This window comes from Castanea sativa, chromosome 7 (genome assembly GCF_040712315.1).
Source record: "Castanea sativa cultivar Marrone di Chiusa Pesio chromosome 7, ASM4071231v1".
Taxonomy (NCBI): domain Eukaryota; kingdom Viridiplantae; phylum Streptophyta; class Magnoliopsida; order Fagales; family Fagaceae; genus Castanea; species Castanea sativa.
In genome coordinates, this window is record NC_134019.1 from 16,619,353 (window position 1) to 16,636,551 (window position 17,199).

The 17,199-nt window shown below is 33.5% G+C and overlaps 1 protein-coding gene and 1 pseudogene across 1 annotated transcript; one reads left to right on the forward strand and one right to left on the reverse strand.

Moving 5' to 3' along the window:
* The first annotated feature begins 1,266 nt into the window (after positions 1-1,266).
* On the forward strand, positions 1,267-3,901 carry LOC142644047 (putative pentatricopeptide repeat-containing protein At3g15130; annotated as a pseudogene).
* An 8,237-nt stretch (positions 3,902-12,138) lies between these two features.
* On the reverse strand, positions 12,139-14,615 carry LOC142643018 (cationic peroxidase 2-like). The gene is made up of 3 exons (XM_075817540.1): positions 14,131-14,615; positions 13,635-13,797; positions 12,139-12,603 (listed from the first exon to the last, which is right to left on the reverse strand). Exons 1-3 carry the CDS (start codon positions 14,530-14,532, stop codon positions 12,194-12,196), a joined length of 975 nt encoding a protein of 324 aa, XP_075673655.1. The 5' UTR covers positions 14,533-14,615; the 3' UTR covers positions 12,139-12,193.
* Between the last annotated feature and the right edge of the window lie 2,584 nt (positions 14,616-17,199).

Genomic DNA, 17,199 nt, shown 5'->3' on the forward strand with positions numbered 1-17,199 from the left:
AGGTGACAATTTTATAAACTACTTATATGTAGTTTTTAGACATATGATTTACTTAATAATTATGTAATTTGTTTAAATAATTTCATAAATTATGAAATTTAATACACATGAATGATTTTATGAGTGTCACATAATAAGTTAGAGAGAATTTATTCAATTTAGTTATGGAAAAGATTTTATAGAGTAAAAACATTTCATGGCCAGTCAGGCATATATAGGAATATAGGACACATCTTTATCAAAGCACCTACTGGTTTGGACTCTTAAATAAAACTCAATGCAACTAAGATATTGTCATTCATAACGTAGATATAAATGAAGATGGAGCTTTATGTTCTCGCAATTCAAGCACTATAGTATGATGTACTTTGACCTCTGTCTACGGATATATATGATATTTCAAAACTGTAAGAATTTCTTTCAAAATCTAATGAATATTTGATATTATTGTTAACTATTTTCAATCATGTAAGCACTAGTTCAAAACGAACTAAAATGATTTTTTTCCAAGCCTACAAATTTTGTGTATGTTAGTTTTTTTTTAATGGTTTGTTTAGCTAGCTTAGGTCATTGGTTATTATTACTGAACCATTGAGCTCACTACTTTTCTCTTCTATTTTAGATTTTCTAAGTCGCTTTTAAAAACAGAAAAATAAAATAATTTCAGGATTAGATGTATTTTGGGCACTCAGAGGTGGTGCATGAAAAGCTTAAGGATTTGTATTACACTACAACAAACTTTACTTTTTTTAACATATTTTTATCTACGATCACTAAAAAATGTTAATAAAATCCTTAAACTTCTACGGTTATACACGACTATTGAGTAAAGTAAAGAAAATCATATATTTATTTCCATAGTTGGTATAACCGTTGAAACATGTGTTAAAAAAAAATCCACAATTGACATACCTGTTAAAAAAGTTTTTTAAAAAATAAATTAATAAGAAAAAGTTATATTAACAGTCAAATAAACGGGGAAAAAATAAATTAAATATTTTTTACGATTTTCGTTTTGATTTCCTCATCAAGATCATCACCATCGAATTGATTTCACCAAGTTGGTACTACTACATTCAGACATTCACATTTTTCCCTATCCAAACCCTTCAATTAGGTATTTTTTCTATTTATCTCGATTTCGTAGTTTTAAAAACTTATTTCTAATCAGTTTGTTTTTGCTTGGACTCCAATTTTGTCCATACTTTGTTATTCGCTTTGAGTATTTTGAACTTTTGTGGTTTTTGTTCTTGAATTTGAAATGCTATGTCAAAATTGAATTTGTGGTTTTGTGTATTGTGTGCTTTCAATGTGATTGCAAGTGCATTTGCATTGGTATTTCAGCTCAATGAATGGTCAAGGAGAGTTCAAATTTCACTGTCTGTAAGATTGAAAGCAAGAACGTCAATTGGTGAGTAAGTGAGTGAGTTGCAGGTTCTTGATAAATTTCATTACTATTGTTTACATTTGTTGGTTGTTCTACCAGGAGGGTTTCTGAGAATTATGCGATTATGTGTAGCTGTAAGTTGTAATTGATTAGATGTGCTCAGTTGTAAATTTTATAATGCACATTGTAATATAGATGGTTACTAATTTCCAATTTTTTGGTTTGCAGCCTTAGTACTCAGTTTGAAGTCTGAACTGATCTTCCTTCCCTTTTTGTCATCCCATTAGATAGAAAAACTCTACAAAGCTTTTTCCTATTCTATATGAAAACAACAGTGTTTTTCATTATACCGAGGCTCTTGATTTCTAATAAATATATTTATGCTATAAGAAAATATTAGTTGGTGGAAGTTTTTAGTTTAGAAAACATTTTGGAGGAAGCTTACATTTTTGGTACTGGTTGAATTATTTGGGGGCTTGTTCTTTGTGGCATGGCCTTCCATGGACTACTTGCCCCCACCCTCTTGAATTAGCTTTAAAAATAAACTCCTATCCTTTTTACGAAGCATAGCAACCTCTATGCTAAAATGGTTCAAGAAGGAGTAAGAGAAAGCCCATCCACATTTTCCTCTGTTTTGGGTTTTTGTAGTGATGCAGGGTTTTATGGAGAAGGAATTCAAGTTCACTGCAGGGTTATTACATTTGGATTTAGCTTGAATTTGGTTGTTGGAAGTTCGCTTGTTGACCTTTATATGCATATGGGGCATGATGATGTAGCTTTCAAGTAGTTCAATGAGTTGTCGGAGTGAAATTTGGCCGTATGGAATTTGGTATTACGTGGGTATTGTGAACCCAGCGGTTCAGGTTGATCAGATAAGTTATTAGAGTTGTTCTCTAAAATGGGATTGGATGGTGTGGAGCCAAATGGTCTTACCTTTTGTTATTTATTTCGTGGTTGCAGTAACCAGAAACTTTTAGATGAAGGAAAGCAGCTGCATTGCCTCACTGTTAAGTTTGGATGGGTAGAATCAAATATATTCGTAGCTAATGCTTTGGTAGATTTTTATTCTGCTTGGGGAAGTTTAGTTGATGCAAAAGAATCATTTGATAGTATTCCAGTGGAGGATGTGATTTCATGGAATTCAATTGTTGCAGTCTATGCAAATAATGGTTTATTGTTTGATGCTCTCAAATTATTTTCAATTATGCAATTTTGGGGGAAGAGGCCTTCGATTCGATCATTTGTAGGCTTCTTGAATTGCTCTAGTGGGTCCAATAATATTCAATTTGGTAAGCAGATTCACTCTTATGTTCTAAAATTAGGCTTTGATCATGGAAGCATGCATATCCAATCTGCTTTGTTTGATATGCATGGGAAATGTGGTGACATTGAGAGTTCGGTAGCCATATATGAAAGTGTTCTGGAGAGGACATTGGAGTGTTGTAACGGGCACTAAGAAAGGGTGACAGTGTAATGTGGAGTTCATTGTTGTAAAGTTCTAGATTCCATGGTAATGAGATAGTGGGAAGGAGAGTAGCAAAAACCTTGATGGAGCTTGAACCTGAGGATCCTGCATGGTACTTCCCACCATTTAAAAAACCCAACTAACTTTTCCCAAAGTAATCTCATATCAGAGTCACGATTAGGTCCATAAACCCCAAAAAATGCCCACTCAAAACCAAAAGACACCAATTTGAAACGACATGGCTAAGAGTAATCTCCCACCACTTCATCTACTTTCTCCATAGTCCTCTTGTCCCACATTAACAATATACCACCTGAGGCCCCTACAGAATCCACATACAGCCAATCTACATGATAACTGCCCTACAAGCTTCTCAACAAATTACTAAATACTGACTCTCAATCTCTCAGAATCATCATTCTTACTTATCCAAAAAAATAATAATAATATTCAAGGTTTGATGCTTCAGATACATAGCTCTATACTTGCCCTCCTGCTATTAGATGTTTTTCTTCTGGAGCCCCGTCTCATAATTTACATTGGTTATTAAATTCTTCAATTCTCTAGAACCCTTTGTCTCTGCATGACCTTTTTAGACTTTCTTGGGCTAGGATCAAGACTCATTCTCCAGATTTGCTTTAACTACAATAAACAACTCCAAGAAGTCCTCTTCAAAACCATTATATTTAACACCTAGAAACTAACTAAAACCCTTGAATTTCTTCATCTCCCAACTGGAGTGTGATTGTTCGGGTCTGTAGTCACTACTAATATGCTGCCCTCACCTGCTACTAGAATTGTCATCCTTGGAGGCTCAACCCAACCCATGTGAAGCCAAATTGGCATCTGGGATTAAATTGGGCGTATGTTAGAAAGCCGTATGAAAAAAGCACCATATCTTGAATTTTTTTTGAATAACTATAGCTTTTTAACAAAGCTGAAATTTCATGTTAGGAAAAGGATTGGGGATATGCATGTAATGAGAGAGAGGGGGGGGGGGGGGGTGAGTTATACAAATCACTTCATGGTCCAAAGAGCAAGTTACTGGTGTTTTTGCTTGTTGCAGAAAGCTCTTTCTGTATGTGGGGAACCTTGAGGAATAATACTAGAATGCTGGATATGATGCTGCGAACTTTTTCACCCCTTTCCTTCCAATTCTTTTTTCTTGTTTCTTCATCTTCTCTTTCCTACCCTTCTCATTTGGAAGCATTTGTTTTTACATTATACATTGCTGTTTGTGAGTATGAGTACAGCCTTTACAAACTTTAGAATGCAAGGAAATAAGATTCCTGTGTGTGGTAACAAATATATTACGCATTTAATGCTGCATCATCGAGAAATAACTGTTCTATTAATACTAATAATGTGCATAGTGCAATATGGGCCGTGCCATGTTTTGTCATCAAACTTGCTATTTGAAGGATTTATTGACTGATATAACATTTTCTTAGGAACAATATATCCAAATATTGTCTAGATATTTGTTTGCTTATTTTTTCTTTTATTTATTTGTTTATTATTATGAAACTCATATATGTGTTGAAATTCATGTTTCTGTGAGTTAATTTCATCCTTGCAGCTATTGAAAGGAGTAAACAGATTTCAGGTACATACCTTAAAATAAATAATAGAATCATTCTTTAGCCTAGTCTGTGTTAGTGATGCCAAGTTGAAGATTATGTCAAAGTTCTGTTTTTCCCCCTCCAAACCTCAAGGGAGGATAATTATGGGCTCCGATGTAGTTTTGTTTGACAAAAAATGAAGAACCAGGGACTTCAAATTGAGAAAAAAAATTGAATTTGCTTTGATGTAGTTTTGGAATAGCATGGATCCTCATACCTAAATGAGTTCGATTTGTGGTTACTGAAAATAGAGTTAGGGTTATGGTACTTAGGTGAAGTATATGATTTGACTATAATGTAGGTATCTCACCTCTACGATAAGTTCTTGTTCCTCATGATGATGAAGCTTAAGTGGCTGAAATAGGGTTCATATTGGAATGCATAAAGGGTTAATTTAATAAATGATCCGTGATGTTTATATAAATCTCCTTCCTTTATTTCGTCTCAGTTCTGATTGTCATTTTGGGTAGGGAAGCTTTTGCTAGCGAAAGTCCCATCTTGTGATTATGATATTTTTTAACTACTTTATTTTGTGGCTGCACCTTCTCAGTACTTCATTCTTCTATGACTTCCTTAGAAGCCTTGGTCTCAAAATGATTAATCGTAGCCTTTGTGGAAACTTAGTGACAGCTCGTGGTCCCAAAATCTTTCTAGTTGGAAACTTAAAGTTGTGATTGTAGTTTTGTGGTTTTATTTTCTGTAAATATTTTCCTTGCATTTACTGCTTGCTTTACAGAGCTATAGTGTTAGAATTCTTTGAAATTATGTTGAATGTACCTGTAGGTGCTTTTAAAGATGAATATATTTCACATTTATTGCAACATGTTGAAGTTCTAGTTCCCATTCCAAAGAAGGATGAGCTCTTGCTAAAACTGGAAGCAACTAGTCTAAATCCAATTGATTGGAAAATTCAGAAAGGTTTGTTGCGGCCTTTTATGCCTCGCAAGTTCCCTCACATACCTAGTATAGTCTAATGTTGGGCATCTTAGGGCTGAATTTCAAAACAAATAGTTGTAGTTACTGTTGGGGAATGGAGATGAGTTTAAGCATGTGCATAGTTATCTGTTTTTGTTTATTGTGTTTCTTTTAGTTTTAGCTAGTTTGCTTTATTTTGATTATATTATAGAAAAATGTTTTTATTTTTTTTATTCATTTATATTATAATTTGTTGGTAAGTAGGAGATTGGAAATTTGACTTTGATTTTATTATAGAAAAATGTTTTTTGGTTTTCCTTTTGAAGTACAATTAGCCTTTGATTTTGTAAATGTTTGTTCTCATGTTGTGATGGTGAAAGCAATGGTTTTACAGTTTTGGTTTGTTTTAATTCATATTTATTGACTTTTAGTTATTTGCATATGGAAAGTTCTTTACCATAATTTGTTGATGAGCATTTAGCAACTAAGTTCATTGTCATCTATGGTTGCTCAAAGAAGAAAAGACTCCTTACTGTATTTGTGTATATTCTTCTTCTTCTTCTTCTTCTTCTTCTTCTTCTATGTGGCCTAAGAATGAATTTGATTTATTATTTATAGATTTTGATTTTTGTGGCAGTTTAATAGGAAAAGTGATGGTTCTTTAAAACCCTGCCTGCTAAGCATGTTGATACGGGCATGGGTTTCGAAAGGTTGACTTCTATATTTTCAGTTCAAATTACTGATAAAAAAATATTTTCAGCTCTAATTATACATAATATTTTTACAGTTTTTTTATTGTGTTAAAAGAGTAGTTGATTGGTTGTTGTAAATTTAATTAAGAATTGCACAATTGTGTTTACATTATGAGGGCGTTTGGATAGCACTTTTCTGCGTCCACGTCCAGTTTTTTTTTTTTTTCAACGCGTGTTTGTTACTGTTCATTGGTCATGAACAGTGATTTTAGGCCAATGAACAGTAACTTCTGGAATAAACAGTGTTTTTTATCCATTTAAAAATTATTTTGCTACAGTGTTTTTAATTTTCAGTTTTCAGCAATAAGTTCTATCCAAACGGACTCTATATTTTGAATTAGGTTATTAAATTTTGATCAATGTAAAAAGCGTATCCAAATTTATTTATTTATTTATTTTAAAGAATATACTTATTTCAACATAGTGGAATAAAATCCAACTCTTGTGCCTTTATGGCCATGCCCCAAGGAGGCACCCATGGCAAGCAAGAGAAACGTCCACAAAATGAATATTTGGTTGGAATTGCCACTCACCATTATGACTTAGAGAATAAAGACAACAAAAGTATTGTTTACTACACACAAAACTGTTTTAAAGATTGGCTTGTGAGCCAGAGTTATATATAGGCATTAGTGAAGCCAAATTTAACAAGTAAGCGAATACGGCTAATCAGATTGAAAGATTCAAAAATATCATATGATGGATAATTAATAGGATGGCCCGCTTCAATTCATTATCAAAAAATATTATCAACACCATTTTTGGACCAAGTAAGCGAATACGGTTAATCAAGTTGAAAGATTCAAATATATCACATGATGGATAATTATAGGATGGCCCGCTTCAATTTATTATAAAAAAATATCATCAACATGTCATTTGCATATATAGTATTTTGTTGCATAGTAGTATATCATCAACAACTTACAAAAATAATGTCCAACAACTTATACATTGTTGGTAAAACTATACTATTGGTCCTTGAAGTTTATCGTATGAGTACAATTTGTTAGGACATATGTGATTCAATGTTAGGAACATATGTCACTATTTTATGTAATTGACTAATCTTTTGACAAAATACACTTTACTTGTAATTGGATAGACCTAGGATGTGTTTAATACTTCAAGGAACAAAAGTTCAAGTTTAAGTCTTAAAGTCATGTAAGTCTGTCCAAAATTTAAGTGTGAAAAGTTTTGTTCATTAAAGTTCGATAGCTAGCATCTATCGAGACTTGAAGAGTTGTTCCAGCCCGTGGCTTGACAGCAACTCGACAGATAGGGTATTTGTCGAGGTTTATGAAACTCAGAATGTTTGGTTTGTTTTTCATTCAATCTGTGATTGTATGTTTAGGCTTTCTTTCTCACAACCCTAAACATATAAAAAGATTATTTTAAGGGTCGTATCAGGTTGCATAACCAAGAGCACAATTGCATAAAAGTATAATTCCTCAAGTGTGATTAGAAACCTAGTTTGCCTTAATTCTTGAAGAAGCTACTGTGCTTGTACACCATCGGGTTTTGTGACCAAGCAACTTCGTGATCTTCATCGTGTGATGAACTGATGAACTTTGCAACCAACAATCTTCTCTAGTTGGTGATTGAAGTCACGTACTAGGATTCGCGCAATTGGTTAGTAACGTACTGGGAGCCGTGTATTGAAAATGAGAGATTGTCACTACAAAACAAGTCCAATTGGGTATTGGGGTAAGGGTTCAACTGTAGGTTGGTATAAGGTACTGGGATTCCTTTACTTGTAACCACTTGTTGTGATAATAGTGAATTCTCGGGAGTGGTGACCTTAAAATCACCCGATGGGGTTTTTGCCATGTAGGTTTTCCCATTCGTAAACAAATCATTGTGTCAAATTATTTTCCGCTGCATACTTTAGTTAATTAGTGATTTGTTTGTGCTACCACGCGTTTGCATGTTAATTTGATTAATTAATAAACTTGGCTAATTAATTTATTAATTCATCACAATGGGTCAATACATTCTTAGCCTATCACAATTAATCTCTTAAATTTTGAGTGTTATTAGTTCCTCAAGTCTCAATAATGAGTATTAGTCTTTTTGTTAACTGTCGTTACTATGTGAGTAATGGAACAGTGACATATTTTTAATTGATGTGACATTTTATAAATTAAAATATTATAAAATTTAATTTTAATAAATTCACGACATTTGATGTGGCATAATGTCATATCGACAATTAAAATAGTAAGTTAACAGGTCATATTGACAATTAAAATAATAGTCACCATTTGATGACCAAGTCTCTTGAATGTGACGCCGATGAAGAGACTTTGGGAGGAGATTGATGGTCACTTGAAAGGTTTGGAGTTTTAAGTGATTTTAAAGATTCTAATGATGACTATCCATCCATGTCCTCGCCGGTTTCAATTCGACTCGTCCAAGCCTCCACCTCACTGCCAAAGTATCCACCACATCCTAGCCTGTGTCTAAACTAGATCTCATCATCCTGTTCTTGATATTGCATTTTAATATACTACAGCGTTTGGCAAGAGTGTTGTGTAAAGACTAAAGATATGCTTTGCTAGACTTATTGATGAGAATTTGCTTTCAAAATCCATGACTATTGGATTTCATTCAAATGAACCAGTAATTAGCCTTTTTGCATATTATAATAATTATTAGCCTAGTGAGGTTGGAATGATTTTTTAAAATAAAAAAAGGATTGTCTTAAACCTTGTCTAATTTGAGAAGAATAAATTATAATTTAACAATTTGTACTTCGATATATTTTCCTTTCTACACTTTTCCAAGTGTTTATGGGATGGAGATATTTGAATAATTAGGTACTTGGGACGTTGGTGGAGAATTCGGATATGGATTGTTGAGTCATTATGGAGGACTTGCCTTGGTGGATGGAAACGAAGGCAAGATGTAGGTTTAGAATGTGGCTGAACAGCTTTGTAAGGATTTTAAGGGTCAAGAAGCGTGGAGGCTTGGACACCAACGGAGAGACCTAGGAGAACAAAGATACTTACCTGTAGAATTTGCTCGGCACTGATCTATTGTTTGTTTTTTTTTTGTGTTTTTTTTTTTTAAATGAGTGTTTTAAGAGTTTTTAAAATCTCAATAAATTCTTTATCTAAAATATGATCCGTTAATTTATTATTAATTGTTGATGTGCACTGTGCCAAATTAATTAAAATTATGTTATATCATTATTCTATTAGCCACATAGACAATAATACTAATGGCAGTTAATAAAGGACTAACAACGGTCATTATTGAAACTTAAAGAACCAATAGAGCACTTACTTAAAACTTAAGAGACCAATTGCACTCACAGGGTAAACTTCAGAGACTAATAATGTAGTCTCACCTACATTGTTTATTGCTAATTAAAAGCATTAATTAATGCATTATAGGGACTTAGGAAGTTCACTTTTTTCAAAGGACAATGACTACAAAAATATGAATCGATCAAACTTGCGTTGATAGCAACTTGGGACTGTTATGCTCAAGGAGATTTAGTGAGTGTTATATAGGTGTGTGATAAGTCCTTGAGTCGTGTGGAAAATACTTTTTCTTTGGTCATCATAGGGACAGCTTTAATAATAATTAAATGACCAAAGAAAAATTAATAACAAATCCAAGGGCACAATAATTTTCATAAAAAAAGTTTTTCATTAAATGTTAATGTGGTCTATTCTGAACTAGTGATCGACATAACTGAAAATGAAGGATTCATATCCTCTAGAGTTCTTAGGGTACTCTACTAGTAGAGTTCATTAAATCCTAACCACTCTTTAATGATTTAATGGTTTAGATTCTGCCATGTCAGCATTTCATTAATAATATTCTTGAAATAATAAAATAATGTTGTAAACAAAACAATTAAGATAATTGTTAATGAAATGCTGACATGGCAAAATCTAGACCATTAAATCATTAAAGAGTGGTTAGGATTTAATGAACTCTACTTGGTAGAGTACTCTAGGAACTCTAGAGGATCTGAATCCGAAAATGAAGGGAATTATGTCCCTCTTATGGTTTAAAATATTTTCAAACAACTTATATACATAAAAATTTTAAAGGGCAAATATTTGCTGCATACTGCCATACATGTCAACATATTAGAGCGACACCTATCAAGTGGCAATTTAATGAAAACTTTCGTTAACCCTTAACCTTAACGTTTCGCTCACACACTCTCTCCCTATCACACACACTAGTAAAACCAAAAGAAAAAGAAAAATCCCTCTCTCTCATCAGAACCTCATCAGTTCCCTCTCTCTCTCTCTCATCCGATCTTGTCAGATTACTCACCTTTAAACCTTAAAAAACCACCACCACCACATTCTCTAACCGTCGATCTCACCTGACCGCGTCTCTGTCATCCCCACCCATCCACCTTATGTCTCCTCCATTCTACCACTTCACCCCTTTCCCTCTTTGCCAGTTCCCCCCCTTCCCCCCCCCCCTTTTCCCTATCTCACTCCACTAGTGCCACCCCCAATCCCTTTATCTCTCCTTGCCATTCCCATCCCCCACATACCTATTATTTTCACGACATTGTCCCTAACAATGGCAAAGACAACAACTCCCAATTTTCTAGGTTTGTTTTCCATTAAAGCTAATTATTTCCTGAAATTTGTAAAATAAATTTTTGTTTCCGTTTGTGATTGTGATTATTATTAAAGTTTGAATATATGTCTTTATAGGTGTGGTAGATGTAGACATGGTCAAGTGGGATTGGTGGCCAGAGCATGTGGTGGTGGTGGTGGTTTGATGAGTTTCATGATGGGTTGGGGGGGTATCTGAGAGCAACGGAGGAGGAGGAGGAGGAGGGGAGAGAGAGAGAGAGAGAGAGAGAGAGAGAGAGAGATTTGTCTTTTTATTTGGTTTTGTGGATGGGTATCTAAGAAGTGAGAAGAACGGAGGAAGACGAAGAAGAAGGTCAAGGACTAACAGAAGTTTTTTCATTAAATTGGCACTTGACAGGTGTCTCTATAATATTTTGACATGTATGCCAATATGCAACACCTACTGCAACTAAGTATGCAGCAAATCCTTGCCCAATTTTAAAAGTTTATATCTAAAATATTTATTATCTCATTCTCTCAAACCTCTAAGGAAAAATATTTTACTATAAGTTTGTGGCTAAATGAGTGCAACTACCATGTAATTAAAATTTTGATTTTTTTTTTTTTTGTCATATAATTACTCTAGCTGTGTCACTTTGTATTTGGATTTTTTTCAATATACAAATGATTTAAAGTTGTGTGTTTGGCATGACACATTGGCTTTTTATTTTTTGGGATCCAAAATTAAAAGTTGTGGACTTTTGAATTTAGATGTTATCATATTCAATAATTGTTTTCTCACACTCTTTGGTGTATACTTCATACATACATATAACAACCATAATTTCACACTCGATATTCACATTTTTTAATAATGTCCACATTTAAAACGTGAAACGGGTAATATGTAAGGATGATATACAATAAAAAAGTATGTGAGAATCATTGTTTTATCATATTGTTTGCCTTCATCTGAAGGATTGTTTCGATGCTTATTTCAATAAAAATTTTGAGTGTGTTTTGGGGAGAGTATATGTTTACTTGGCAATCGTGCAAGAACTAATACATATTGGTATTGACCATACCACTCACCACATAATATTTTGGACTACTCTAGAGTCCTCTCTTGCTTTGGCTTCAAACACCAGAATTCTCCAAATCCACATGCAACATAAGAGTCTTAAGCTAGGTGATCTCTCTTGAATTGTCAAGTCATGTTTTGTCTATATGAATTAAAAACTTGTTGAGTAAATTTAGACCCTAGTTGTTATTTATTATGCAAATTGGCCAATAATAAGTCGAGTACTGTACTTATAGGCACCAAAAATTTCACACCCTCCACATAAAATTGTCACTCATGATACATCTCAGGTGTGAAAATTTATGTAAAATTGTAGGTGCTTATAGAGTTATTGTATAAGCAAAGGCTAACAAACACACAAAACAAAAACCTCAACAAGTGAGCTCCTTATGTGATTATATATTTTTATATATCATCAATTAATTTTGGAACATATTTTGCGAATTTCACCAGCATTGCCTATCTTTACCCCGATGTTACTCATTTTAATCATGGACTTCCCAAATTGCAAATTAAAACTCAGACCCGTCAAGAAGCGCTGGACAATGGTTTTTGTTGAAGCATCAGTCCACAACACTTGATCAGACTCAAGGATCCCTCGCCCATTTCTCAAATTTGTAAAATAAGAGGTGTCAAACCTATTAGGGCTACCAGTATCCAATGCAACTCGCTTTGAATCATTTCCATTTTGTGGGCAGAGTGCTCGTAGTTGAAGAAGGAATGATGAATCAATAGACGGGTCCACAGCACCATTCCCAACTTTAGTGAAATTGTACATTCTGTATCGGAAGAACCGGCAAGCTGAAGTTCCTAAGGTGTGTCCTCCTATTAGAAATGACAAGAAAAAAAAAGTAAGGTTATGTTGAAGTATTTGATGAAACAAAAAACAATTATAATAAGGGCCCATAGCATAAAACTGTTATGTTGAAGTATTTGATGAAACAAAAAACAATTATAATAAGGGCCCATAGCATAAAACTGTAAAGGGTATATCTCTCTCACTCTCTTGTGTCATTTTTGTTTTCAATTTTAATGATTGATTATCTCTGTATTCATACTTATTGTAATATATTTTGTTCACCATCAATCCAAAACCTGAAAAAAGTGAGGAAGATAATTTAACACTTATCTCACTAATTAAGTGAGAAAGCACTCCGCAATGGGTACCACGGCTCAAAATGGAAGTTTTTTGTCTTCTTCTTTAAGACAAAAACTAAGAGATCGTGTTACCAGATTAGTCCCTCATAAGTAAAGCTCAAATATAGTCTGTTAGTTACTCCTTGTTAAACAATATAACTCTCATAACAAAGGGATCTAACTGTACAGTCAGTAGTATGAAATCCTAGAGGCTATATATATATATATATATATATATATATATATATATATATATATATATATATATACTGCAAAAGTTTTACAAATTAATGTAACAAAAATAAAATTGATTTCATTTCAATAAATATATAATAAATGAATGTTTAAATTTTTTATTATTATTAGTAACATGTCGATTTGTAAGATTTATATATATATACTGCAAAAGTTTTACAAATTAATGTAACAAAAATAAAATTGATTTCATTTCAATAAATATATAATAAATGAATGTTTAAATTTTTTATTATTATTAGTAACATGTCGATTTGTAAGATTTATATATGAAAATTTATAATATTCCTAGCATTAACTTTTGTGTGTGTATTATTTTGGTTTTCTTTTTCAACTTATTGATTGTTTTCTCATTACCGACAATAATCATGGTTTCATTGTTTAGTTACTTTAGTAGCGCTTCCCTTGCTTACTTTTATTACATAACGTCAAAACCTTGCCAGCTTGAGTTAAAGAAAAATTACCAGCGAGGGCCACAAGATCTTGAGTATTGAGACCCAAAGCAGAAAACTTTTGCTTTTGCACATCGACGGAGTCAGTGAACGCAGGCAAATTGGCAGTATCAGATGCCAATGAAACCCTCCCGTCTCTGCGTCCTAAGGGAACAACCCAACTTGGTCCATTTGTCTGCATCATAAGCCCCAAAGGAGGATTAATTATTAACCAAACTTTTCAAAGAACAGAACAGAACAAACACTACACAGAAATACAAATGCATTCAACATTCTATTTTAATAAAGTTTTCCTCCAAATCAAAGGGAGGAATTTCCTCCTATCGATTAACATGGCCGTTCATAAAATCACTTACGTGTATCATTTAAACAAGTCGCATAATCTATTAAATAGATTATGTAACAAAATACACACAAATGATTTTATCAATTACCAGTTGGTTAGACTGTCAGAGGAATTTACTTTCCATACTGGTTTGGAAGTGAACTTTTTCCATGTGATAATTACCAAAACAACAGAATCGCGGGCAGCAAGGGCAAGAATATCAGCACAAGAGACAATGCCAGGGCATGCAGCTTCAAGTTCCGTCTTGGCATCATCAATAACTTCATATCCTCTCAGTAATAGGTTAGGACCAGCTGTTCGTTCAGTGTTAGACCCTGAAATAAGGATAGAAGCATCACAACCCTGCACAAAACAGTCATGAAAAAGCATCCTCAACAATCCAGGAGCCACAGTGGGATCAGAACGGAAATGAGATTGAACGGTTGAACGAACAATGGATTCAACTCGAGGACACGAAGCGGAATAAAATCCAACTCTTGGCCATGCATGCACCAAGGAAGCACTCAAGGCAAGCAAGAGATACGTAAACAAAATCAATATATGGCTGGAATGTCCACTCGCCATTATGACTAAACAGCAAGAGAAAGAAAATGAAACTACTAAATAACTACTACTAGTCAATTCAATTCTTAATAAAAGTATTTTGAATTGTTAAAGAAATTGCTTGTAAGCCAGGGTTATATATAGGCAAGAGTGACGTCAAATTTTTGTTACAACTAACAAGTAACAAAGAAGGCTATTCAAATTGAAAGATTCCAAAAAATTAGATAATGTATGGCCCAGCTTGTAGCTGGCTTCAAGAGTTTGTCCCCCCAATCATTGTCATAGTTTGCGTGGTGGGCTTGACGCAATAACACGAGGCAGAGTTTTTTGTCTTATATTTTTTTTTTTTTTCGGTTTTCTCCTGTGTTTTCTCGAAATTTTCAACAAGAGATTAATCAATATTCACGACAAGTGAACCCATAGCAAGATAAATCATTGCTCCAGAGAGTTTTTTCAAAATATTGATGCCCAAACTTAAACGAAAAAGCATCCAATCAAACCCGAAACAACCACTTTGAGACCGAGTGTCCCACCACTTAGGCCAACTCACTAGATTTTTTTTGTCTCATAATTACTTAACTATATCCATTTATAATTTAACCCCACCTACACTGTTGAAAAAGTGATCGAACTGTTTCCGTGAAAGAAAGAAGGAAGGAGATACCAGGATTATCAGAAAAAAGGAAAGATATACCAAAACAGTAAATAAAAGTTTAGGGGAAAGTACCCAAAATAAACTCAGTTTTTGTATTGCACTTTTAAATGAAATATTTTAAACCCTACACTTTCCTTTTTGAGAAAATAAACCCTACACTTTCATAAATCTTTCATAAATCATAAGTGTACATCTCCTGCCGGTGGAGTCATTTTATTTGTTTTTCTTTTTTGACCGTGTTAAGGTGTCGTTAACAACATTTTTTTAGACTTTTTTTTTTTGGTAACTTTTTTTCTTTTTTGCAGTTTTATGTCATTTTTTTTTTTCAGCTTTATAACTTAGGGGGCCAGCTTCATAGAGAGAAAAAATATATTAAAATAAACCGTGGGGTTACTTTTATGTCTTTTCTTTTATTTATCTCATTTTTATTAAGTGAGACTCACATTAGGAAAATTTTAACAAGTACTGCCCGGTACTTGTTAACATTTCGCAAGTCTGGAGTTTAAAAGAACAGGGTTTAACATGTCGCAATGATAAATCTATAAATTGTTTTATTTTTTTGCAATTTTCTCTAAATTTTAGTATACAAACTAAATGATAGGCCAAAAATGTATTGACCCCTTGTGATGGATTAATTGATTAATTAGTCAAGTTTAATTAAGTAATCAAATTAACATGCAATGAACGTGGCAGCACAAACAAATTACCAACTAAATAAATATTCAGCGAAAAATAAATTGACACGATGATTTGTTTACAAATGAGGAAAACCTCCGAGGCAAAAGCCTCACCAGGTGATTTTAAGGTCACCACTCCCGAGAATCCATTATTATCAAAACAAATGGTTACAAGTAAAAGAATCTCAATACCTTATACTAACCTACAATTGAACCCTTACCCAATACACAATTGGACTTGTTCTGTAGTAACAATCTCTCATTGTATTGCACGGCTTCCAGTACGTGACTCACAAAAAGATGCGTGGATCTTAGTACGCAACTTGATCACCAACTTGAGAAGGATGTTGGTTGCAGAATTCTTATGTTCATCACACGATGAAGATCATGAAGTTTTTTGGTCACAAAACCTTACGATGTACAAACACATCAGCTTCTTCAAGAGAAAAAAGAACTAGGACAAATTCTGTCTCTAGTCACAATTTACATGAAAAGACTTTGCTCAATACTTGCACAACTGTGCAACCCTAGACGGCCCTTAAAATAATCCTTATATATGTTTAGGATTGTGAGAAAAGAAAGCCAAACATACATTCAGGGATTGGATGAAAATCAGAACAGAAAATCTGTTTTTCATAAACCTTGACAGATACCCTATCTATCAAGCAGCTGTTGAGTCTCAGGCTGAAGCAGCTCTTTTAAACCTCGATAGATACTAACTTTCGAGATTTAATGAACAGCACTTCTTCACTTAATTCTTGCACATACTTGTATGGCTTTAACACTTGAACTGGAAACCTTGTTTCTTGAAGCATTAAACACATCCTAAATCTACCCAATTACAAGTAAAGTGTGTTTTGTCAAAAGATTAGCCAATTACATAAAATGTTGACATATCTTCCTAACATGAATCACATATGTCCTAACAATCTCCTCATTTAGCAATCCGTGACAAAACCACAACAAACAAATGAACATATGAGAGAAGTCATAAATCACTCAACTCATACTCACTTGTTAAGTGCAATAAAATCTATCCTAACACAAACTCTTGAAAAAATTTGCAAGAAGAGAGTTCATGGCAAGGAAGACTTTGAAAACCTGTATTTTTGAAACACTTTAAACAAAACTCATCAAGGCATCTTAGTGTGAAACAAAAATAAAAGATTGCATAAAAGATAAGAAGCATGTGCATAAAGAGAGAAAAGAAACAACACATGTAAAGATAAGTGAAAGAACTGTAATACAACCTCAAATGTATATATATCAACAAGTACAAGGTTTGCTATCACAACATGATCACAAGATCTAAGGTACATGAACAATGTGTCTAAAGTAGAGAGAAAAGAAAAAGAC

Bases quoted from the DNA above. Each gene is read 5' to 3' on its own strand.
- LOC142643018 (XM_075817540.1), bottom strand. From the start codon at position 14,532: ATGGCGAGTGGACATTCCAGCCATATATTGATTTTGTTTACGTATCTC. The intron at 13,798-14,130 runs GTAATTATCACA...CTTATGATGCAG, and splicing joins CCCGCGATTCTGTTGTTTTG to ACAAATGGACCAAGTTGGGT. The intron at 12,604-13,634 runs GTAATTTTTCTT...CATTTCTAATAG, and splicing joins AGATCTTGTGGCCCTCGCTG to GAGGACACACCTTAGGAACT.